Source organism: Cherax quadricarinatus, chromosome 1 (genome assembly GCF_038502225.1).
Source record: "Cherax quadricarinatus isolate ZL_2023a chromosome 1, ASM3850222v1, whole genome shotgun sequence".
Classification (NCBI taxonomy): Eukaryota; Metazoa; Arthropoda; class Malacostraca; order Decapoda; family Parastacidae; genus Cherax; species Cherax quadricarinatus.
The window spans coordinates 16,544,693-16,569,762 of record NC_091292.1 but is presented as its reverse complement, the minus strand read 5'-3'; the positions used below and the strand labels follow the sequence as shown (position 1 = coordinate 16,569,762).

Here is a 25,070-nt window from a genome sequence, read left to right as displayed (position 1 = left end):
AGTAAAATCTGTCCCATGTTGTTAAGTACTGTACCATAAAAATAATACCACATGTACAGTACTTGCCTTTGTCTATTAAGACAGTTAATATAAAAATTTTTCTACAAAATAATAAATTATAAACATTAGAATACTAGTGATAAGACCACAAACATGGACTTTACTGTATATAACAGATGACAACATTTCTTCTTACCCAGGAACAATTCGCCAATAACTTCATCAGCGTTGGAGAGATATTCAACAAGTTCAATTCGGCGTTCATCAGTCTCTGCTCTCATATTAACCGGTATTTCATCCTCACGAATAATATTTCTGACAAAAAAAAAAAAAAAATAGAGCAAAACAGAAAATAGACAGCATAAGACTACTAAAATTTTCAGGTGAATCAAGCTAGCTACAATGAAATTTGGGGGTCATTTCATTACAAAAAAGGCAAACAGGAGGATAAATAGAAAATGGCAAAAAAAGACAAAGGCTCTTTAATATACAGATCTGACTTACTGACAAAAGATGGAAAAATAAAGGAGAAAGTCATTAGAGTACATGGATAAAACACTTGGAGAGCAAGAACCTACCATCAAAGAAATTGATTTTTGAAACAATAAAAGCACACAAATTATATCTATTAAGTTACTAAAATAGTCCCTTAATATTCAAGAAGTGGACAGCCAGATTGCATTTATTTATGATTACAGTGGAACCTCAAAAATCGAAAGTATCACATATCAAACGTTTCGAAAATAGGACCATTTTTTCGGACAAACTGTGTCCCTATTATCGAACACGCCCCTATTTTCGAACCGCCAGGTACGGGACCTGTCTGCCGGCCCGCTCTGTCCGCGTCCCCACGCAGGCGCCGTGAGCAGTCTAGCTTTGTTTATGCTTGAGTGAACACTAACCTGCGCTCTCATTCACGCATTTTACGATTATTTCGTTGTGTTTAGTGCTTGTGGGACTGTGAAATAAGCTGCCATGGGCCCAAAAAAAACTTGCTAGTGGTACCCCTGTGGTAAAGAAAGTGAGAAACACCATAGATGTGAAGAAGGAAATAATACAGAAGTATGAGAGTGGTGTGAGACTTGTTGAGCTTGCCAGGATGTATGGGAAAAACAAGTCGACCATCGGTTCTTTCCTGTCAAAGAAAGAACAAATCAAGGAAGCTGATATTGCAAAAGGTGTTAATTTTTTTTTATTTATTTTTTATTATCACACTGGCCGATTCCCACCAAGGCAGGGTGGCCCGAAAAAGAAAAACTTTCACCATCATTCACTCCATCACTGTCTTGCCAGAAGGGTACTTTACACTACAGTTTTTAAACTGCAACATTAACACCCCTCCTTCAGAGTGCAGGCACTGTACTTCCCATCTCCAGGACTCAAGTCCGGCCTGCCGGTTTCCCTGAACCCCTTCATAAATGTTACTTTGTTCACACTCCAACAGCACGTCAAGTATTAAAAACCATTTGTCTCCATTCACTCCTATCAAACACGCTCACGCATGCCTGCTGGAAGTCCAAGCCCCTCGCACACAAAACCTCCTTTACCCCCTCTCTCCAACCTTTCCTAGGCCGACCCCTACCCCGCCTTCCTTCCACTACAGACTGATACACTCTTGAAGTCATTCTGTTTCGCTCCATTCTCTCTACATGTCCAAACCACCTCAACAACCCTTCCTCAGCCCTCTGGACAACAGTTTTGGTAATCCCGCACCTCCTCCTAACTTCCAAACTACGAATTCTCTGCATTATATTCACATCACACATTGCCCTCAGACATGACATCTCCACTGCCTCCAGCCTTCTCCTCGCTGCAACATTCATCACCCATGCTTCACACCCATATAAGAGCGTTGGTAAAACTATACTCTTATACATTCCCCTCTTTGCCTCCAAGGACAAAGTTCTTTGTCTCCACAGACTCCTAAGTGCACCACTCACTCTTTTCCCCTCATCAATTCTATGATTCACCTCATCTTTCATGGACCCATCTGCTGACACGTCCACTCCCAAATATCTGAATACATTCACCTCCTCCATACTCTCTCCCTCCAATCTGAGATTCAATCTTTCCTCACCTAATCTTTTTGTTATCCTCATAACCTTACTCTTTCCTGTATTCACCTTTAATTTTCTTCTTTTGCACACCCTACCAAATTCATCCACCAATCTCTGCAACTTCTCTTCAGAATCTCCCAAGAGCACAGTGTCATCAGCAAAGAGCAGCTGTGACAACTCCCTCTTTGTGTATGATTCTTTATCTTTTAACTACACGCCTCTTGCCAAGACCCTCGCATTTACTTCTCTTACAACCCCATCTATAAATATATTAAACAACCACGGTGACATCACACATCCTTGTCTAAGGCCTACTTTTACTGGGAAAAAATTTCCCTCTTTCCTACATACTCTAACTTGAGCCTCACTATCCTCGTAAAAACGCTTCACTGCTTTCAGTAACCTACCTCCTACACCATACACTTGCAACATCTGCCACATTGCCCCCCTATCCACCCTGTCATACGCCTTTTCCAAATCCATAAATGCCACAAAGACCTCTTTAGCCTTATCTAAATACTGTTCACTTATATGTTTCACTGTAAACACCTGGTCCACACATCCCCTACCTTTCCTAAAGCCTCCTTGTTCATCTGCTATCCTATTCTCCGTCTTACTCTTAATTCTTTCAATAATAACTCTACCATACACTTTACCAGGTATACTCAGCAGACTTATCCCCCTATAATTTTTGCACTCTCTTTTATCCCCTTTGCCTTTATACAAAGGAACTATGCATGCTCTCTGCCAATCCCTAGGTACCTTACCCTCTTCCATACATTTATTAAATAATTGCACCAACCACTCCAAAACTATATCCCCACCTGCTTTTAACATTTCTATCTTTATCCCATCAATCCCGGCTGCCTTACCCCCTTTCATTTTACCTACTGCCTCACGAACTTCCCCCACACTCACAACTGGCTCTTCCTCACTCCTACAAGATGTTATTCCTCCTTGTCCTATACACGAAATCACAGCTTCCCTATCTTCATCAACATTTAACAATTCCTCAAAATATTCCCTCCATCTTCCCAATACCTCTAACTCTCCATTTAATAACTCTCCTCTCCTATTTTTAACTGACAAATCCATTTGTTCTCTAGGCTTTCTTAACTTGTTAATCTCACTCCAAAACTTTTTCTTATTTTCAGCAAAATTTGTTGATAACATCTCACCCACTCTCTCATTTGCTCTCTTTTTACATTGCTTCACCACTCTCTTAACCTCTCTCTTTTTCTCCATATACTCTTCCCTCCTTGCATCACTTCTACTTTGTAAAAACTTCTCATATGCTAACTTTTTCTCCCTTACTACTCTCTTTACATCATCATTCCACCAATCGCTCCTCTTCCCTCCCGCACCCACTTTCTTGTAACCACAAACTTCTGCTGAACACTCTAACACTACATTTTTAAACCTACCCCATACCTCTTCGACCCCATTGCCTATGCTCTCATTAGCCCATCTATCCTCCAATAGCTGTTTATATCTTACCCTAACTGCCTCCTCTTTTAGTTTATAAACCTTCACCTCTCTCTTCCCTGATACTTCTATTCTCCTTGTATCCCATCTACCTTTTACTCTCAGTGTAGCTACAACTAGAAAGTGATCTGATATATCTGTGGCCCCTCTATAAACATGTACATCCTGAAGTCTACTCAACAGTCTTTTATCTACCAATACATAATCCAACAAACTACTGTCATTTCGCCCTACATCATATCTTGTATACTTATTTATCCTCTTTTTCTTAAAATATGTATTACCTATAACTAAACCCCTTTCTATACAAAGTTCAATCAAAGGGCTCCCATTATCATTTACACCTGGCACCCCAAACTTACCTACCACACCCTCTAAAAGTTTCTCCTACTTTAGCATTCAGGTCCCCTACCACAATTACTCTCTCACTTGGTTCAAAGGCTCCTATACATTCACTTAACATCTCCCAAAATCTCTCTCTCTCTCCTCTGCATTCCTCTCTTCTCCAGGTGCATACACGCTTATTATGACCCACTTCTCGCATCCAACCTTTACTTTAATCCACATAATTCTTGAATTTACACATTCATATTCTCTTTTCTCCTTCCATAACTGATCATTCAACATTACTGCTACCCCTTCCTTTGCTCTAACTCTCTCAGATACTCCAGATTTAATCCCATTTATTTCCCCCCACTGAAACTCCCCTACCCCCTTCAGGTGTTAATATGCTAATCAAAAAAAGACCACAAATAGTTGAAGAGGTTGAGAAGTTGTTGCTGGTGTGGATCAGGGATAAAGAGATTGCAGGTGATAGTGTTTCAGAGACGATTATTTGCGAAAAGGCAAGGAAGTTGCATGCCGATCTGGTACAGAAAACTCCTGGAACCAGTGCTGATAGTGAATTTAAGGCCAGCAGAGGCTGGTTTGACAGATTTAAGAAGCATAGTGGCATACATCTTCCAGATGCCATCACCAATCTTCAATAAAGGTAAGTAAAAATGTTATGTTATATGTATTACTATACATAATTAAAAACTATAGTATTTGTTGTATGTAAAACTGTAATTAATCTCTATAAAATGTATTTTTTGTGTGAATATTTTTGGGTTTCTGGAACGGATTAATTGTATTTCCATTATTTCTTATAGGAAATACTGCTTCAAATTTCAGACTTTTCGAATTTAGAACTAGCTCCTGGAACAGATTAAGTTCGATTTTTGAGGTTCCACTGTATCTGAAAAGTTTGAACAGAATAACCTATGAAGACTATCATAATTAAATTACAAAGCATTGGAGTAATAAAAGGTAAAGTACTACCAATGAACAAGATTACAGTAATATGATGGAACAGTGCTTTCACAGGAAAATGTCACTAGCAGGGTTCCACAACCAGTGTTAGTCCTGATAATGTTTCAATTTAAATTATGTTTCAAATTTATATAAATTATTTGCTAGAGGAACAAAAAAGTATTTAACATGATTTGTTCTTGAGAAAGAAAAAATGCCAAAAATAACAAGACAAAGAGAGAGAGCAGAATAGTATTCCATTAGAAATGGAATTTAGTAGATACCCAAGTGCCATTTAATATAAATGGGGTAAGCATTAAACCCATAGGGGTTATAAACAGTGCCAGGGAAATAGGAGGAATAATTCCAATTCTCTGGATAAAGAGCCCTTAACCCACATCAAGGCACCTCCCTTGAAGAGGGAGTAAGTAATAAACCACTTAAAGAATAAAGACTGTTATATATATGGATTATGATACGTTTAAAAAGTTTATTGCAATGTAAGTTAGGTCAAAATTACAATATGCAGCTGTTGAGTGGTTGTTTACTCTTAAAAATCAAGTGGACAGTATAGAAAAAATTCACATTCCCAATGCAATAAAACACGAGTTACAAATAAAGGCTGAACACACTAAACATTCTCTTACTGGCTGACAAAAATTAACCCTTGAACTTTCATGGCATACCTAGAAATAAAATTTCCTGTATGTAGGTTTGAAGTATAAAAAAAAAAAATCTTTTAACCCGTAAAGGGTCCAAGCAGATCTACGTTCACATGTGTAATGCTACAAAAGTAGATAAAAGCTTTTTTTACACATTTTCAAATGTAGAAAAAACATATATATACGTTTGGACCGTTTACGGGTTAAGAGTATTTCTTCCTAAATAGAACCATGAAAACCGAAATAGAGAAAGCTTAAATTTTCTAATGTTGAAGCTAGCAAAAACTTATCAACTGTTGACAACAGTAGTGTAAATCCTCTTAGCAGAACATCACGTATATTTTTTTTTTCAACATGCTGGCTGTCTCCCACGGAGGTAAGATGACCCATAAAAAGAAACACTTTCACCCTAAGTCACATATAATCACTGTCTTTGCAGAGACATGCAGGTATGACATTTAGATGTCGCTCCAAACAGCAGGCATTGTACTCCCCACGTCCAGGACTCAAATCCGGTTAACTGGTTTCCCTCAATCTCTTCACAAAATATTACCCTGCTCACACTCCAACAGCTCATCAAGTCCCAAAAATCATTCATCTCCATTCACTCCTATCTAACATGCTCACATATGCCTGGTGTATGTCCAAGCCCCTTGCACACAAAACCTCCTTTACTCCATCCCTCCATCCTTTCCTAGGATGACCCCTACCCCTCCTCCCCTCCACTACAGATTTATATGCCCTCCAAGTCAGCCTATTTTGCTTCAGTATATACATGTTATACAATTTTCTATTAAAAGCAAATTTTCAATCATAATTAAAAAAAATTATGGGTAGAAAAGATCCAAAAATTGTTTAAAGAGTAAAAAAAAGATAGACCAGTAAAACAATAGATCAAAATATCTGCAATGACATTTTCTAAGAGCATTTGCTATGTATTTATGTATCAACAAAGAAAAATCAAGGAAGAACTAATTTTAATAATCTAGTACCAGTTTAAAAAATCCATAATAAAACACTTCAATAATTAACTTACCCAAAATCACCTTCAAAGTAGAGAGCTTTTTGGCCCACCAAATCAATGATTCCTTTAGTGCTATTTTCCAAGCCAATTGGTAACTGGACAAATGCTGCATTGTGAAGAAGTTTAGACCTATCAAAAAATGGAGAAAATACAAATGTGAAGACAATTTATTTTAACCTTTGTGAATTCCACTGCTTGTAAATTTTGCAAATATGTATAAGCAATATTAACAATTACATATTTATTTGCAACTGGCCGCGCCCTCAGATTACACACTGAAGGTCCACGATTCGATCCCAGCATGTGTGAACACATTAGTCATGTTTTCTTACACCTGTTGCCCCTGTTTACCAAGCAGTAAGTAGTTACCAAGGTGTTAGTCAACTGTTGTAGGTCACATTCCAAAGGGTGTTAGTGCACCTTAGATAGGGCTGGGCTTTGAAATAAACTGAGGTAAGCTAACTTTTAGCCTGTAAATTCAATTGAAAAAAAAAAAAGTTATAATACTGTCATGGTACAACTGACAGAAAGAAATCCACAGAAGTAAATTTGACAATGGATAGAGAAAGCAATTCTCAATAAGAATGAGTACCTTCAAATATCATATACAGTACTGTATTACTGTATTTTGTTTATTGATATATGCAAAATAGGATCTTATTAATTTGTTAAAAAATTATCCCACATGTCATGAACAAACTATAATAAATACAGTAATCATTTTCTCACCTCATCTGACTCAATACACGATAAGGATTGGCTCCCATTCGATCTATTTTATTGATGAATGCCACACAAGGTACGTTATACCTCTTCATCTGCCTGTTAACTGTTAAGGTTTGTGACTGAACACCACCCACTGAACAAAGTACTAACACTGCTCCATCTAACACACGCAATGCTCGTTCCACTTCCACTGTGAAATCAACATGACCTGTAACAAAATCAGAAATAAGTAAATTTTTTAATTAATACATTTTAATGCATTATTTATTATACAGTGAACCTTCTATTTAACAAATTAATAGGGGAATGGGTGTCCACTGAAGTCAATTGTCCATTAAATCCGAATGATGATTGCTTTTTCCACGATCAGAGACAGACAATTCTGGATTTAACAGACTCTGTCTATTGTTTCCGGAAGTTGTTTAGCCACAGGTTTTGTCCGTTAAATCTGAAGTCCACTAAATCAAGGGTCATGAAACTGATATTTCTACTATACAGTATATATTGTTATATGTGGAAGAACTGTAGTAACATATATACAGTATATCCCTATTGGGTTATTTGCTTACATCAAAAAATATCTTAAGTAATGTTATTTGTTAATATAAAAATCCAAAGCGTGGCTCAGCACTATGTTTTTAAAAGCAAAGCATTACCCAGTGAATTGTTTTAAATTCTGCAGATGGGAAATACAGTGCCTGCACTTTGAAGGATAGGAGGAAATGTTATGGCTTAATGAATCATTTGAACTGTGAAGTAGGGTAACCCTAGGTGTCTAGAAAGACACCTAGGGTTACCCGACATAACTGGGAAAAAAGATCTTAAGTGGTCATTCACCTATATGCTTTCATAATACAGTGGAACCTCGGGTTACGAATTTAATCCGTTCCGTGGACTTGTTCCTATCCTCATCTGTTCGTACGCTGGGTCAATTTTCCTCATTTAAATTAATTGAAATGCAATTAATTCGTTCCAGCTGAATTCCTGCTCTCAGGAGGCATGACAAAGTAACCCTAATATCAACTCTACGGCTTATTTATGTTACAATTCATCTAATATGACATAAGAAACAATATAAATAACATAGAAACCTAATACGTATACACTTTAGAATGAATAAAATATGTCATTATGTGGACGGCCGAGGGAGGAGGATTTTGGTTGGGAGTGGTCACTCATTCTCGCTATGAAAACTTCAGAGGTGTTATTATAAGAGAAAACGGAGTTTGTGAGATTAACTGAATTAGATCTGGTGTACATACGACATTTACATACCTTGGAGAAGAAATGCAGAGCAGCATATCCTGTCAGGAGTTCACACTTTTCTTAAGAACTGCTATGTACAATTTTTATGTTTCTCTCTCTACACTACGTATCTCCCGTGAGCTGTTTCTCCATCAACCATGTCAACAGCAGCTTCCCCATCTTTTCACTGACAGGTCCACTGCTTAGAAATTACTGTAATGCCCTTTCCTGGTGCTATAGCCTTTACAGCCTCCTTCTGCTTTAGTTTTGTACATACAGTAGAGGGGCTACGCTTGTACTCACTTGCCAAGTCCTCAACCCTCATACCAAGTCTGTGTTTATCAATGGTTTCTTGCTTTAATTCCCTGCAAATCATCCTCTTGTTCTTCTCGGCACTGTCCATTGCACTTGCTTTCTTAGGACCCATGGTAAGAAGAAAGAAATTTGGTGAATTAACTGCATTAACCGTAAGGAAACCACAAGAATTCGTTGCACCGCGAGGGTAGCTCCATAAGCACATGTGCACTGGTGAGCATTGTTTGGACTGACACTGCCATCTGGTGGTGGAGTTGTCAAACTAAATTATATGCAGTAGGTACATACATGTACTTTTATTATAATTATTATTGTACTATTATGTATTATTATATTATGTATTATATTATTATATTATTATTAAATATATTATTATTTTTATTATATTTTATTATTATTGTAGGTAGTAGGTTGGTAGACAGCAACAACCCAGGGAGGTACTACCGTCCTGCCAAGTGAGTGTAAAACGAAAGCCTGTAATTGTTTTACATGATGGTAGGATTGCTGGTGACTCTTTTCTGTCTCATAAACATGCAAGATTTCAGGTACATCTTGCTACTTCTACTTACACTTAGGTCACACTACACATACATGTACAAGCATATTACGTATATACACACACCCCTCTGGGTTTTCTTCTATTTTCTTTCTAGTTCTTGTTTATTTCCTCTTATCTCCATGGGGAAGTGGAACAGAATTCTACCTCCATAAACCATGCGTGTTGTAGGAGGCAATTAAAATGCCAGGAGCAAGGGGCTAATAACCCCTTCTCCTGTATATATTACTAAATGTAAAAGAAGCTTTCGTTTTTCCATTTGGGCCACCCCACCTCAGTGGGATATGGCCAGTGTGTTGAAAGATGAAAGATTTTATTATATAGTACGTATTATATTATTATATTATACATAATTATGTATTATCATTATTATTAGTATGTATTATAATAATAATAATTATTATTATTATTATTAATTTAGGGACCTGGAGCACAGATCCAATTCCCTTGATCAAGAGCCCCCTCACCACATACGTACGTACTACTACTACCACTAAGAATAATAATAATAATCATTATTATTATAACAATAATGATAATACAATATAATAGTAATAATAATAACAGTAGATAGTAGGTTGGTAGACAGCAACCGCCCAGGGAGGTACTACCGTCCTGCCAAGCAAGTGTAAAATGGAATCCTGTAATTGTTTTCCATGATGGTAGGATTGCTGGTGTCTTTTATCTGTCTCTTAAACATGCAAGATTTCAGGTACATCTTGCTACTTCTACTTAGGTCACACTACACATACATGTACAAGTATATATATATACATACCCCTCTGGGTTTTCTTCTATTTTCTTTCTAGTTCTTGTTCTTGTCTATTTTCCTCTTATCTCCATGAGGAAGTGGATCAGAATTCTTCCTCCGTAAGCCATGCGTGTTGTAAGAGGCGACTAAAATGCCAGGATCAAGGTGCTAGTAACCCCTTCTCTTGTATATATTACTAAATGTAAAAGGAGAAACTTTCGTTTTTTCTTTTGGGCCACCCTGCCTCGGTGGGATACGACCGGTGTGTTGAAAGAAATATATATACATACCCCTCTGGGTTTTCTTCTATTTTCTTTCTAGTTCTTGTTCTTGTTTATTTCCTCTTATCTCCATGGGGAAGTGGAACAGAATTCTTCCTCCGTAAGCCATGCGTGTTGTAAGAAGCGACTAAAATGCCGGGAGCAAGGGGCTAGTAACCCCTTCTCCTGCGTAAATTACTAAATTTAAAAAGAGAAACTTTCATTTTTCTTTTTGGGCCACCCTGCCTTGGTGGGATATGGCCAGTTTGTTTAAAAAAAAAAAAAAAAAAAAAAAAAAAAAAAAAAAAAAAAAAAAAAAAAAAAAAAAGTGGGGAGAAACTTCAAAAGGATGCCAGTAGTTGGCACCACCATCAGCAAAACGTTGGTAACCACTACTACGTAGTACACTTTTCACCTGTCTAGACTTAAGTAGTCTTAAGTAGGCATTTCTGCTCGAAATGCCTCAGCATGATAGTGGCTTTCTTTGCTCCAATCATATTATATGAGTTGGACCTGACTAGCTTGTGCTGCTAGGTCTGGTGCCGTGCTCCATCCTTGAGTGGAGGTGACCAGACTGGGTGGGTCATTGGGCTTATCCAGGGGTCATTGGGCTAATCGGGGTGGGGGGGGACACATGGCCCTGCTTCGCATGGGTCAGTAGGCCTGTTGTAGTGTTCCTTCTTTCTTATGTTCTAAATATTTATTTATTTAAGGAACCTCCCTTGAGGGGGAAATTTGCATCCTGAAATTTCTTTCGTATCCTGAAGCACAAAATCGACCGAACGACGGTTCATATCCTGAAAAATTTGCATGGTGGGGCGTTCGTAACCAGAGGTTCCACTGTATATGCTTGTAAGATTATGTAAAATAAAATTATTTTACTTTATCTAAATAAAGATTAATTATGGGGAGCATTAACATTCATACAGTTACTATACAGTATATACACAGCTGTACCAAAATATATAAAAAAAAACTTGTTTACATATTAGCCCTGATATTACTAGTCTACACAAAATAGATTAGGCAATACAAGTTGAATACCAGCTGTGTGTTAACTGCATGCCAAAATATTCCAATGTTAAGATAATAAGATTAGGAAAACAAAACACTTAATGTTATAAAGAAATAGGGATTCAGTTTTGAAGAATACAACACACAATGCATCTGCAACATAAAATTAAAACCTAGTGTTGACAATAAGATTTTGTCAAGTATGATATAGGATACAGCATCATCTTGTCTATCAAGCAAATACTCTACCTTTTTTTCATTACATACTAATCTACACTTAGTGCTACTAAATATTTCTGAAATTTGAGACTTGACTGATCTTCACTGATCAAATACCTGGTGTATCAATAATGTTGATGTTATGATCTTTCCATATGGTATAAGTAGCGGCACTTTGAATTGTGATGCCACGTTGTCTCTCCAGCTCCATACTGTCCATTACAGCTCCAATGCCATCTTTCCCACGTACCTGAAGTAAATGCAAAAATAAAGTTTTAACAATTGAATTTTAACAATTGCCACAGTTAAGAACTTTTTTATTTTTGTACATAAAAATCAACTGCAAAGTTTAATAAAACCAGTCAACAAGAGGGATTTAAACCATCACTGCCAAATATAGACCCAAGAAGTACCTGAAAAAGACTCATACTTCCAAGGTTTATCCATCAAGGTTATATGACAAAAAGTTGGATAACAAGACTCTCACTGTCAATTTCTGATTACACAAGAGTTGTTAAGGACAATCAATTTAGACAAGAATATCAATATTTTAACCCTTTCAGGGTCCACAGGCCCTCTCAGAGACTTGTTCTCAGGGTCGGCCAAATTTCAAAAAAAAAAAAAAAAAAATTTTTTTCTTATGAAAAGATAGAGAATCTTTTCCCGATCATAATGACACCAAAAGTATGAAATTTGATGGAAAACCTACGGAATTATGCTCTCGCGAAGTTAGCGGTCTCGACGATGCTTACGCATCAGCGATTTTGCCCACTCTGAGCCCTATTTTCGGCCAATTCCAATGTACTAATCGACAAAAATCATAACTATTTCACTAGAAGTCCATTTTTTTCTATCGAATGAGTACAAGAAACCACCAATTTACCGATTTCAACTATCCAATACAGTGGTCAGAATTTAGCAATTTTGCCAATTTCACACAAATTTCAAAAGATGCCAATTTCCAAATAGGGTCCAGAATAAACAAGAAAGACATTCCTGGCACTAAAATAACATTTTCTCTGTTCATCAGGCACATCCCCAGGCCCCTCTTACATTTCTTTTGCTTTCCACTTTGAATTTTTATTCTCACAAAAAATAGAAGATTTACTGTTATGCAGACTACTGCATTAGTGTAGAAATGGTATAAATAATATCGGCGAACTTGTGAAAGAATATTAGACTCACCAGTTGATGTGTATTGGACGCTTGGCATGATTTGTTTACTTTTAAACTTTGGTAAAAATCGAACATTTCTGCTACTTTGAGCTCAATTTCAAGGTACTTTTCATTGTAAAACCAGTCAAAATCATCTCAATATCTGTAATATGTCTTCCATTCTATACAATGTGACCAGGAAAACTAGAATACAAAAATAAATACCATACAAAAATATAGTGCAAAGTCGCTGTTTTCATCCAAAAACACGGTCAAAGTTTTTTTTTCTCTCATAATGCACCGTGTACTGCAGGATTTTTTTTATACTGCGCACACTGACCACATAGACCCATTCTTTCATATGTAGGTCTACCAGCTTTCTCTCACTAGATTTGAAGGCGCTAGAATTTATGAGTACTAGTACGTCATGGACCCTGGTGCGTAAGCTGTACTAGTATGGCCGAAACCCTGAAAGGGTTAATATCCAAAATAGTTATACGTGTAATAGTACAATCTTAACCCCTTCAGGGTCCAAGGCCAAAATCTGAAGTGGTGCCCCAGTGTCCAAGAATTTTCCCAAAAAAAATTTTTTATTTTTTCTTATGAAATGGTAGAGAATCTTTTTGTGAAGGTAATAAAACAAAAAGTACGAAATTTGATGGAAAATTGACGAAATTACGCTCTCGCGAATTTTGATGTGTCAGCGATATTTACGAATCGGCGATTTTGCCGACTTTGACTCCCATTTTAGGCCAATTACATCATTCCAGTCGACCAAATTCTTAGCTATTTCACTAGTATTACTTCTATTCTATCGACTGAGCACAAGAAATCGCCAAGTCAACTGTTTCAACTACAAAATAAAGTGATCAGAAATTGGTAATTTGGCCAATTTAACACAAAGTTCAAAATATTCCAATTTCAAAATAGCATCCAGAATAAACAATGTAGGCATTCCTGGCACTAAACTAACATTTCCTCTGTTCATTAGTTATGTTTTGAGGCTTTACTGATGAATTCCATATTGATTTTTATTCACATAAGGAATTTTTATTCACACCAAAAAATAGAAGATTTACTGTTATGCAATATCGTAATAATTGTATAAATATCATCACCACATTTGTGAATGTATATTAGACCCACCAGCTGGCGTGTATTAGACATGTGAGGTCGTTTGTTTACTCTTGAACATCGGCAAAAATTTAACATTTCTGCTAATTTGAGCTCAGTTTCAAGCCATTTCCAGTGCTAAAACAAATCAAAATCATCTCTATTTCTGTAATATGTCTTTCATTCTATCAAATGAGACCAAGAAATTGCAAATACAACTATAAAAAACATACGAAAAAACACTGCAAAGTTGCTGTTTTAATCCAAAATCTTGGTTTCAGTTTTTTTTTTCTCTCATTATACACAGTGTGCTGCAGGATCTGTTTTATGTGGTGCACACATACCACATAGATGTATTCTCTCATATCTAGGCCCAAGTGTACCACTCGCAGTTTATCAGAGTGAGCTGAGCTCACGACGTAGATCTATGGTTTGGACCCTGAACGTAAAGCCGTAGATCTACGGGACGGACCCTGAAAGGGTTAATGTAAGTACAGTACGTATATACATTTCTCAGTTTACACACACTTTTGACCTATACCATAACCTGATCATATTTACACATTTAAACTTTTTTTTATTACAGTATGTATATGCTATTTATAAAGTAAATACAAAAATTCATGGTGGTAAGGTCTCATAGTTGTACAGAACAAAATGTACAGAAAGATATTCAGCCTCTCCTCGCTTAGCGACATACTCGTTTACTGACGCCTTGGACTTACGACAGGCTCTCTGACCAGTATTCATACCTAAATAATGTATATCAGAGCCGTTTTCCTCTATTCTGTTTTATTTCAATATACAGTACACTATTGTATAAACGTTTAAAAATACACCTACCATCCGACTTATGACCTGCTCGACATACGACCACTCGACTTACAACCATGTTTTGTATGCCAAATTTCTGGGAAATAAACTGTTTGTTTTATACACAGTGTTTATCCTAAACCTTACAGTATAAAATACAGTACTAACAGCATAAAAAGTAAAGTAAAAAATTAAATACCAAAATAAAACAATAAAATAAAATCATTACAAAAATGTGATGTTGATATTCAGTAGTAAGGTTCGATTTATGCCCATTTTGACTTACAACCAGTTGGTCAGAACCAAGTTCGGTCGTAAGTCGGATGGTAGGTGTATACCAGAAATGCTGTAAATGGTGCAAAGGTGACATTAAAACAATATCAAAGATGGCCAACACAAACTCACTACCTTTATAGTACGCTCCTCGCTTAGGAATGAATTCGTTTAATGACATGGTCTTAGGAGTAGAACTCTGTCATTAAGTGAGGAGAGGCTGTACAGAGGAATACAAAAGCTTTCTGTATTATCAGTAATCTATCTTAATAAAGATAGATTTAGAGCACTGAATTATCTCAACAGAGGACTCAAAGTGGACACAAAAACAAAGGGGATTCAGAATCCTTATACTAAACCTCTCATTAATAGATTTCGGCAATTTTGGACAAGAAATTGGTCGGAAAACCATTAGAATCATTGGACAAAATTATTTTGTCTGCAGTGATAGTGTGATAGCATCCAGTTGTCTTCTGAAGTTTCAACATATTAAGAAAAGTGCAAGTAACAATGTCTCCTATAGCAAGTGGTGGTGCCAAGAGGAATCATGTAGTTCTCAGTGTTAAGCAGAAACTTGAGCTAATAAAGAAAACTGAATGGCATATCAGTGGCACATCTTCTCAGCCATCTAGAAGAACCTTACAGTTCCTCTGACTCAGAATGAAACTTATTCTGAGTCATCACTGTCAATCAAGGCAGCTTACACCAAATTTCTCCATCACAAAAAGTTAAGTAAATTATGTACAGCACTATAAAATTACTACAAAGTACAGTACTGTACTGCAGTACTACAGGTTACAATACCCACATTCTTGTGTCTGGTTGTCTTCTGCAAGAGCGGACTAAATCAGTGGATTTAGTTTAGAAGACAACCGGACGATCATGAAAAATTAATTTCACAATTCAGAAGTTTCAAACACTCAGCACTATAGTACACCCCCTTCCTCCGATTAGTCCATTAATGAGAGGGGTCCACTGTATGATGAAAAAATAAACAAACAAGCCAACTCTCAAATATGTAATCAAGTTGAATAAATTCAGATTAATAAAGGGTATAAGAAAATAATGGATTAGCAATACAGAAGAATTCTCAATGAGTTAGAAATAGTGGGTGAATAGGTGCTGCCTAGCACAGGCCAGTAGGCCTAATACAGTGTTCTTTTATTATTGTCTTAGGATTCCAGTGAGCACATTTTTTACATTCAAGCATGACTACTGATCTTTTCTTTCTCTCTCATGAACATGTGAAATGACTGGAAAACCTCAAACTTCTATTTACATTCAGTATATGTACACATTTATTTTCCAATGAGTTTCTTAATTCTTCTCAATATTTCCTTTCCAACCTAGGAGGCCTGGTCCGAGACTGGGCTACTGGGAAGATTATCCTCAAAACAACTACATAACATAACAAATAACCAACCTCATGCATCTCGTCAATCCTGCCAGTGTAGTACAGAATCCGTTCAGTCAAGGTTGTCTTTCCAGAGTCAATGTGTGCTGATATTCCAATATTCCGAATTTTTTCTAAAGGTACAGGTACTGTACTTGCCGATGTTGAGAAACAGACTGGCAACTGAAAAAACAAGAGAACAAATACTATAAAACAAATAAATTCATATGCAGTAGTAGTAGTAATATTAGTAGTACTAATAGAAATAGTAGTAGTAATAATAGTAGTACGTAGTAATAATAATAGAAGTAATAATAGTAGTACAGTGGACCCCCGCTTAACGATCACCTCCAAATGCGACCAATTATGTAAGTGTATTTATGTAAGTGCGTTTGTACGTGTATGTTTGGGGGTCTGAAATGGACTAATCTACTTCACAATATTCCTTATGGGAAAAAATTCGGTCAGTACTGGCACCTGAACATACTACTGGAATGAAAAAAGTTCGTTAACCGGGGGTCCACTGTAATAGTAGTAATAATAGTAGTAGTAATAATAGTAGTAGTAATAATAGTAGTAATAATAGTAGTAGTAATAATAGTAGTAGTAATAATAGTAGTAGTAATAATAGTAGTAGTAATAATAGTAGTAATAGTAGTAGTAATAATAGTAGTAATAATAGTAGTAGTAATAGTAGTAGTAATAATAGTAGTAATAATAGTAGTAGTAATAATAGTAGTAGTAATAATAGTAGTAGTAATAGTAGTAGTAGTAATAATAGTAGTAGTAGTAATAATAGTAGTAGTAGTAATAATAGTAGTAGTAGTAATAATAGTAGTAGTAGTAATAATAGTAGTAGTAATAATAGTAGTAGTAATAATAGTAGTAGTAGTAATAATAGTAGTAGTAATAGTAGTAGCAGTAGTAATAGTAGTAGCAGTAGTAGAAATAGTAGTAATAGTAGTAATTCATGGCACAGCACTGTGTGGCTTGTAGTTTAAGTAGTGTCCCAAAGCTCGATTGCTAGCACACTTAACTCACACACTGAGGTCTGTGGTTCGATCCCATCACTGGTGGAAACATTAGGACATGTTCCCTTAAGAGACCTGCTGTCCCTGTTTACCTATCAGTAAAATAGGTTCCTGGGTGTTAGTCGACTTGTGTCTACCTGGAGACCAGGAGAGAGTGTACCGGGGATCAACGCCCCTGCGGCCCGGTCTGTGACCAGGCCTCATGGTGGATCAGCGCCTCATCAACCAGGCTGTTAGTGCTGGCTGCACGCAATCTAACGTACGAACCACAGCCCGGCTGGTCAGGTACTGACTTTAGGTGCTTGTCCAGTGCCTGCTTGAAGACAGCCAGGGGTCTATTGTTAATCCCCCTTATGTATGCTGGGAGGCAGTCGAACAGACTCGGGCCCCTGACACTTATTGTATTGTCTCTTAACGTGCTAGTGACCCCTGCTTTTCATTGGGGGGATGTTGCATCGTCTGCTGAGTCTTTTGCTTTCGTTGTGAGTGATTTTAATGTGCAAGTTCGGTACTAGTCCCTCTAGGATTTTCCAGGTGTATATAATCATGTATCTCTCCCACCTGCGCTTCAGGGAGTACAGGCTCAGGAACTTCAAGTGCTCCCAGTAATTGAGGTGTTTTATCTCTGTTATGCGCACCATGAAGGTTCACTGTACATCTTCTAGGTCAGCAATTTCACCTGCCTTGAAAGGTGCTCTTAGTGTGCAGCAATATTCCAGCCTAGATAGAACAAGTGACCTGAAGAGTGTCATCATGGGCTTGGCATCCCTAGTTTTGAAGCTTCTCATTATCCATCCTGTCATTTTTCTAGCAGATGCGATCGATACAGTGTTATGGTCCTTGAAGGCGAGATCCTCCGACATGATCACTCCCAGGTCTTTGACGTTGATTTTTCGCTCTATTTTGTGGCCGGAATTTGTTTTGTACTCTGATGAAGTTTTAATTTCCTCATGTTTACCATATCAGAGTACATAATTGAAATTTCTCATCGTTGAACTTTGTATTCTTTTCTGCAGCCCACTGAAAGATTTGGTTGATATTCGCCTGGAGTCTTGCAGGGTCTTCAATGAAAGACACTGTCATGCATATTCGGGTGTCATCTGCAAAGGAAGACACGGTGCTGTGGCTGACATCCTTGTCCATGTCAGATATGAGGATGAGAAACAAGATGGGAGCAAGTACTGTGCCTTGCGGAACAGAGCTTTCTCACAGTATTCACCTCAGACTTTACTCTGTTGACTACTACTCTTTGTGTTCTGTTTGTGAGGAAATTACAGATCCATTTACCAACATTTCTTGTTATTCCTTTAGCACGCATTTTGTGTGCTATTACGCCATGGTCACACTTGTCGAAGGCTTTTGCAAAGTCTGTATATAATACATCTGCATTCTTTTTGTCTTCCAGTGCATCTAGGATCTTGTCGTAGTGATAAAGTAGTTGGTACAGACAAGAGCGACCTGCTCTAAACCCATGTTGCCCTGGGTTGTGTAACTGATAAGTATCTAGATGGGTGGCCATCTTACTATATGGGATGTTAGTGCTATCGGTCTGTAGTTTTTTGCTATTGCTTTACTGCCCCCTTTGTGGAGTGGGGCTACGTCTGTTGTTTTTAGTAACTGTGGGACGACCCCCCGTGTCCATGCTCCCTCTCCATAGGATGGTAAAAGCACGTGATAGGGGCTTCTTGCAGTTCTTGATGAACACGGAGTTTCATGAGTCTGGCCCTGGGGTAGAGTGCATGGGCATGTCATTTATCGCCTGTTCGAAGTCATTTGGTGTCAGGATAACATCAGATAAGCTTGTGTTTACCAAATTCTGTTTGTCTCTCATAAAAAATAATTTAGATCTTCGACTCTCAGTCTTGTTAGCGGCTTGCTAAAAACTGAGTCATATTGGGACTTGAGCAGCTCACTCATTTCCTTGCTGTCATCTGTGTAGGACCCATCTTGTTTAAGTATAGGCCCAATACTGGATGTTGTTCTCGACTTTGATTTGGCATAGAAAAGAAATACTTTGGGTTTCTTTCGATTTCATTTATGGCTTTTAGTTCTTCCCACGATTCCTGACTCCTATAAGATTCCTTTAGCTTTAGTTCGATGTTTGCTATTTCTCTGACCAGTGTCTCCCTATGCATTTCAGATATATAGGCCTCTTTTAGCCGCTCTGTTATTCTTTTCCATTGCCTGTCAAGGGAGCACCTCTCTCTTTCTATTTTACATCTACTCCTCCTTTTTCTTAAAGGAATAAGCCTTCAGCATACATCGAGTGCCACAGAGTTAATCTGTTCTAGGCATAAGTTGGGGTCTGTGTTGCTTAGCCTATCTTCCCAGCTTATATCATTTAGGACTTGGTTTACTTGGTCCCATTTTATGTTCTTGTTATTGAAGTTGAATTTGGTGAAGGCTCCCTTGTGACCCATCACATTTTGTCGGTCTGGGGCTCCCCGCATACATGTTTGAACCTCAATTATGTTGCGATCTGATTATGTTGTTTTTGATATGGTGACATATCGTAGAAGATCATCATTATTAGTGAAGATGAGGTCCAGTGTATTCTCCAGTCTAGTAGGTTCTATTATTTGCTGGTTTAAGTTGAATTTTGTGCAGAGATTTAAAAGCTCGTGTGTGAGAGTTCTCGTCAGAGCTGCCTCCTGGTGTTATCACTGCAACATTATTTGTTATATTCCTCCATTTTAAGCGCCTCAAGTTGAAATCCCCCAGGAGCAAGATGTTGGGGGCAGGAGCTGGAAGATTTTCCAGACAGTGGTTAATTTTCAACAGCTGTTCCTGGAATTGCTGGGACGTTGCAACCGGAGGCTTGTAGACTACCACAATGACTAGGTTTTAGTTCTTGATTTTTACTGCTAAAACTTCCACTACATCATTTGAGGCATTAAGCAGTTCTGTGCAAATAAGTGACTCTGCGATATACAGGCCACCCTCCCTCCTTTTGCCTGTTCATTCTGTCGCATCTGCATAGGCTGTAACCTAGGATCCATATTTCACTGTCCAAGTGATCCTTTATGTGGGTCTCTGTGAAAGCCGCAAAAGTTGCATTTGCCTCTGCAAGCAATCCACGGATGAAAAGTATTTTGTTGTTCATTGCTGGCTTTAGACCCTGTATATCTGCAAAGAAGAATGTCATCGGACTGGTGGTATCGGTGGTACTGGGGGGGGGGGGTCTCTTTTTTTTTCCTGCGCTAATATCTGTATCTGTTGGTTTGGAGTGGAGGCCATCGACTGTGGTTCCACTCCAGGAATGACTGGATTTGGTGTACGATTTCTGCCATTTCCTGCCAGTTTTTTTTTCTTCCTGGCACTAAAAAACCTCTCCCTCTTGAGTGGCTGTGGCTACCCAGGTTTTCCCATGGCCTGGATGTTTTGTATCTTTTTGTCCCCTTTAGATGGTGTGCATGGTAATTTAAGTTATAGCACAGTCTTTCCTGTACTGAAGAAGGACACATTTCAGGGTGGTCAAAGTTGCACAACCCATCTGTTTTTCCAGATTTCCCATGCCTGCAGATACCAAGTGCATAGTATGTGCACAGGCTTGGTTTCCATTTGCCTTGGATTTTTGTGACTGTATTCCTGTTGGTGCATATTTTCCTGTCTCATTCCTATCCTCACTAGTACTAACAATGGAGCTCTCACCTGTTGTTTCTGGTAATATATCCTCACTACTGCTAGTGGAGTCCCCTTGTTTGCTATCTCCTGTGGTATTACTAGTTTGTAATATTGGTTTTATCTTGTCCTTGACTACACTTGTTTCCCCAATACATCTCCTGTCTCCCTCGAGGCCATTTATGTGCATTCCCTCATGGTACATTTACTGTCTACCAGGACAGCACCTCCAGCCTCACCATTACTGACTACCAGGACAGCACCTCCAGCCTCACCATTAGTGACTACCAGGACAGCACCTCCAGCCTCACCATTACTGTCTACCTGGACAGCACCTCCAGCCTCACCATTACTGTCTACCTGAACAGCACCTCCAGCCTCACCATTAGTGACTACCAGGACAGCACCTCAAGCCTCACCATTACTGACTACCAGGACAGCACCTCCAGCCTCACCATTACTGTCTACCTGGACAGCACCTCCAGCCTCACCATTACTGTCTACCTGGACGGCACCTCCAGCCTCACCATTACTGACTACCTGGACAGCACCTCCAGCCTCACCATTACTGACTACCTGGACAGCACCTCCTGCCTCACCATTACTGTCTACCTGGACAGCACCTCCAGCCTCACCATTACTGTCTACCTGGACAGCACCTCCAGCCTCACCATTACTGACTACCAGGACAGCACCTCCAGCCTCACCATTACTGTCTACCAGGACAGCACCTCCAGCCTCACCATTACTGTCTACCTGGACAGCACCTCCAGCCTCACCATTACCGACTACCAGGACAGCACCTCCAGCCTCACCATTACTGTCTACCTGGACAGCACCTCCAGCCTCACCATTACTGACTACCAGGACAGCACCTCCAGCCTCACCATTACTGACTACCTGGACAGCACCTCCAGCCTCACCATTACTGAATACCTGGACAGCACCTCCAGCGTCACCATTACTGTCTACCTGGACAGCACCTCCAGCCTCACCATTACTGACTACCAGGACAGCACCTCCAGCCTCACCATTACTGACTACCTGGACAGCACCTCCAGCCTCACCATTACTGACTACAAGGACAGCACCTCCAGCCTCACCATTACTGTCTACCTGGACGGCACCTCCAGCCTCACCATTACTGTCTACCTGGACAGCACCTCCAGCCTCACCATTACTGACTACCAGGACAGCACCTCCAGCCTCACCATTACTGACTACCTGGACAGCACCTCCAGCCTCACCATTACTAACTACCAGGACAGCACCTCCAGCCTCACCATTACTGACTACCAGGACAGCACCTCCAGCCTCACCATTACTGACTACCAGGACAGCACCTCCAGCCTCACCATTAGTGACTACCTGGACAGCACCTCCAGCCTCACCATTACTGACTACCAGGACAGCACCTCCAGCCTCACCATTACTACCAGGACAGCACCTCCAGCCTCACCATTACTGACTACCTGGACAGCACCTCCAGCCTCACCATTACTGACTACCAGGACAGCACCTCCAGCCTCACCATTACTGACTACCAGGACAGCACCTCCAGCCTCACCATTACTGACTACCTGGGCAGCACCTCCAGCCTCACCATTACTGACTACCAGGACAGCACCTCCAGCCTCACCATTACTGTCTACCTGGACGGCACCTACAGCCTCACCATTACTGACTACCAGGACAGCACCTCCAGCCTCACCATTACTGACTACCAGGACAGCACCTCCAGCCTCACCATTACTGACTACCAGGACAGCACCTCCAGCCTCACCATTACTGTCTACCTGGACAGCACCTCCAGCCTCACCATTACTGACTACCTGGACAGCACCTCCAGCCTCACCATTACTGACTACCTGGACAGCACCTCCAGCCTCACCATTACTGTCTACCTGGACAGCACCTCCAGCCTCACCATTACTGACTACCAGGACAGCACCTCCAGCCTCACCATTACTGACTACCTGGACAGCACCTCCAGCCTCACCATTACTGACTACCTGGACAGCACCTCCAGCCTCACCATTACTGACTACCAGGAGAGCACCTCCAGCCTCACCATTACTGACTACCAGGACAGCACCTCCAGCCTCACCATTACTACCAGGACAGCACCTCCAGCCTCACCATTACTGACTACCAGGACAGCACCTCCAGCCTCACCATTACTGACTACCAGGACAGCACCTCCAGCCTCACCATTACTGACTACCAGGACAGCACCTCCAGCCTCACCATTACTGACTACCTGGACAGCACCTCCAGCCTCACCATTACTGTCTACCTGGATGGCACCTCCAGCCTCACCATTACTGTCTACCTGGACAGCACCTCCAGCCTCACCATTACTGACTACCAGGACAGCACCTCCAGCCTCACCATTACTGACTACCTGGACAGCACCTCCAGCCTCACCATTACTGACTACCAGGACAGCACCTCCAGCCTCACCATTACTGTCTACCTGGATGGCACCTCCAGCCTCACCATTACTGTCTACCTGGACAGCACCTCCAGCCTCACCATTACTGACTACCAGGACAGCACCTCCAGCCTCACCATTACTGACTACCTGGACAGCACCTCCAGCCTCACCATTACTAACTACCAGGACAGCACCTCCAGCCTCACCATTACTGACTACCAGGACAGCACCTCCAGCCTCACCATTACTGACTACCAGGACAGCACCTCCAGCCTCACCATTACTGACTACCTGGACAGCACCTCCAGCCTCACCATTACTGACTACCAGGACAGCACCTCCAGCCTCACCATTACTGACTACCAGGACAGCACCTCCAGCCTCACCATTACTGACTACCTGGACAGCACCTCCAGCCTCACCATTACTGACTACCAGGACAGCACCTCCAGCCTCACCATTACTGACTACCAGGACAGCACCTCCAGCCTCACCATTACTGACTACCTGGGCAGCACCTCCAGCCTCACCATTACTGACTACCAGTCTCCCAGACAGCACCTCCAGCCTCACCATTACTGTCTACCTCCAGCCTCACCATTACTGACGGCACCTACAGCAGCTCACCATTACTGACTACCAGTTACTGACAGCACCTCCAGCCTCACCATTACTGACTACCAGGACAGCACCTCCAGCCTCACCATTACTGACTACCAGGACAGCACCTCCAGCCTCACCATTACTGACTACCACGACAGCACCTCCAGCCTCACCATTACTGTCTACCTGGACAGCACCTCCAGCCTCACCATTACTGACTACCAGGACAGCACCTCCAGCCTCACCATTACTGTCTACCTGGATGGCACCTCCAGCCTCACCATTACTGTCTACCTGGACAGCACCTCCAGCCTCACCATTACTGACTACCAGGACAGCACCTCCAGCCTCACCATTACTGACTACCTGGACAGCACCTCCAGCCTCACCATTACTAACTACCAGGACAGCACCTCCAGCCTCACCATTACTGACTACCAGGACAGCACCTCCAGCCTCACCATTACTGACTACCAGGACAGCACCTCCAGCCTCACCATTACTGACTACCTGGACAGCACCTCCAGCCTCACCATTACTGACTACCAGGACAGCACCTCCAGCCTCACCATTACTGTCTACCAGGACTGCACCTCCAGCCTCACCATTACTGACTACCAGGACAGCACCTCCAGCCTCACCATTACTGTCTCCCAGGACAGCACCTCCAGCCTCACCATTACTGTCTACCAGGACAGCACCTCCAGCCTCACCATTACTGTCTCCCAGGACAGCTCCTCCAGCCTCACCGTTACTGTCTACCAGGGCAGCACCTCCAGCCTCACCATTACTGTCTACCTGGACGGCACCTACAGCCTCACCATTACTGACTACCAGGACAGCACCTCCAGCCTCACCATTACTGACTACCAGGACAGCACCTCCAGCCTCACCATTACTGACTACCAGGACAGCACCTCCAGCCTCACCATTACTGACTACCACGACAGCACCTCCAGCCTCACCATTACTGTCTACCTGGACAGCACCTCCAGCCTCACCATTACTGACTACCAGGACAGCACCT

General features: G+C 40.5%; 1 protein-coding gene across 1 annotated transcript in view; it reads right to left on the bottom strand.

Annotated features, from left to right (window-relative positions):
- Window positions 1-25,070, bottom strand: part of mEFG1 (mitochondrial translation elongation factor G 1) — a 123,515-nt gene that overhangs the window by 97,585 nt on the left and 860 nt on the right. Inside the window, exons 2-6 of the mRNA XM_070098816.1 lie at window positions 16,382-16,534; window positions 11,722-11,854; window positions 7,248-7,452; window positions 6,531-6,647; window positions 197-315 (exon numbers count right to left, since the gene is read on the bottom strand). Of these exons, the coding sequence (XP_069954917.1) occupies window positions 197-315; window positions 6,531-6,647; window positions 7,248-7,452; window positions 11,722-11,854; window positions 16,382-16,534 (727 nt within the window). The remainder of the gene's footprint in view (window positions 1-196; window positions 316-6,530; window positions 6,648-7,247; window positions 7,453-11,721; window positions 11,855-16,381; window positions 16,535-25,070) is intronic.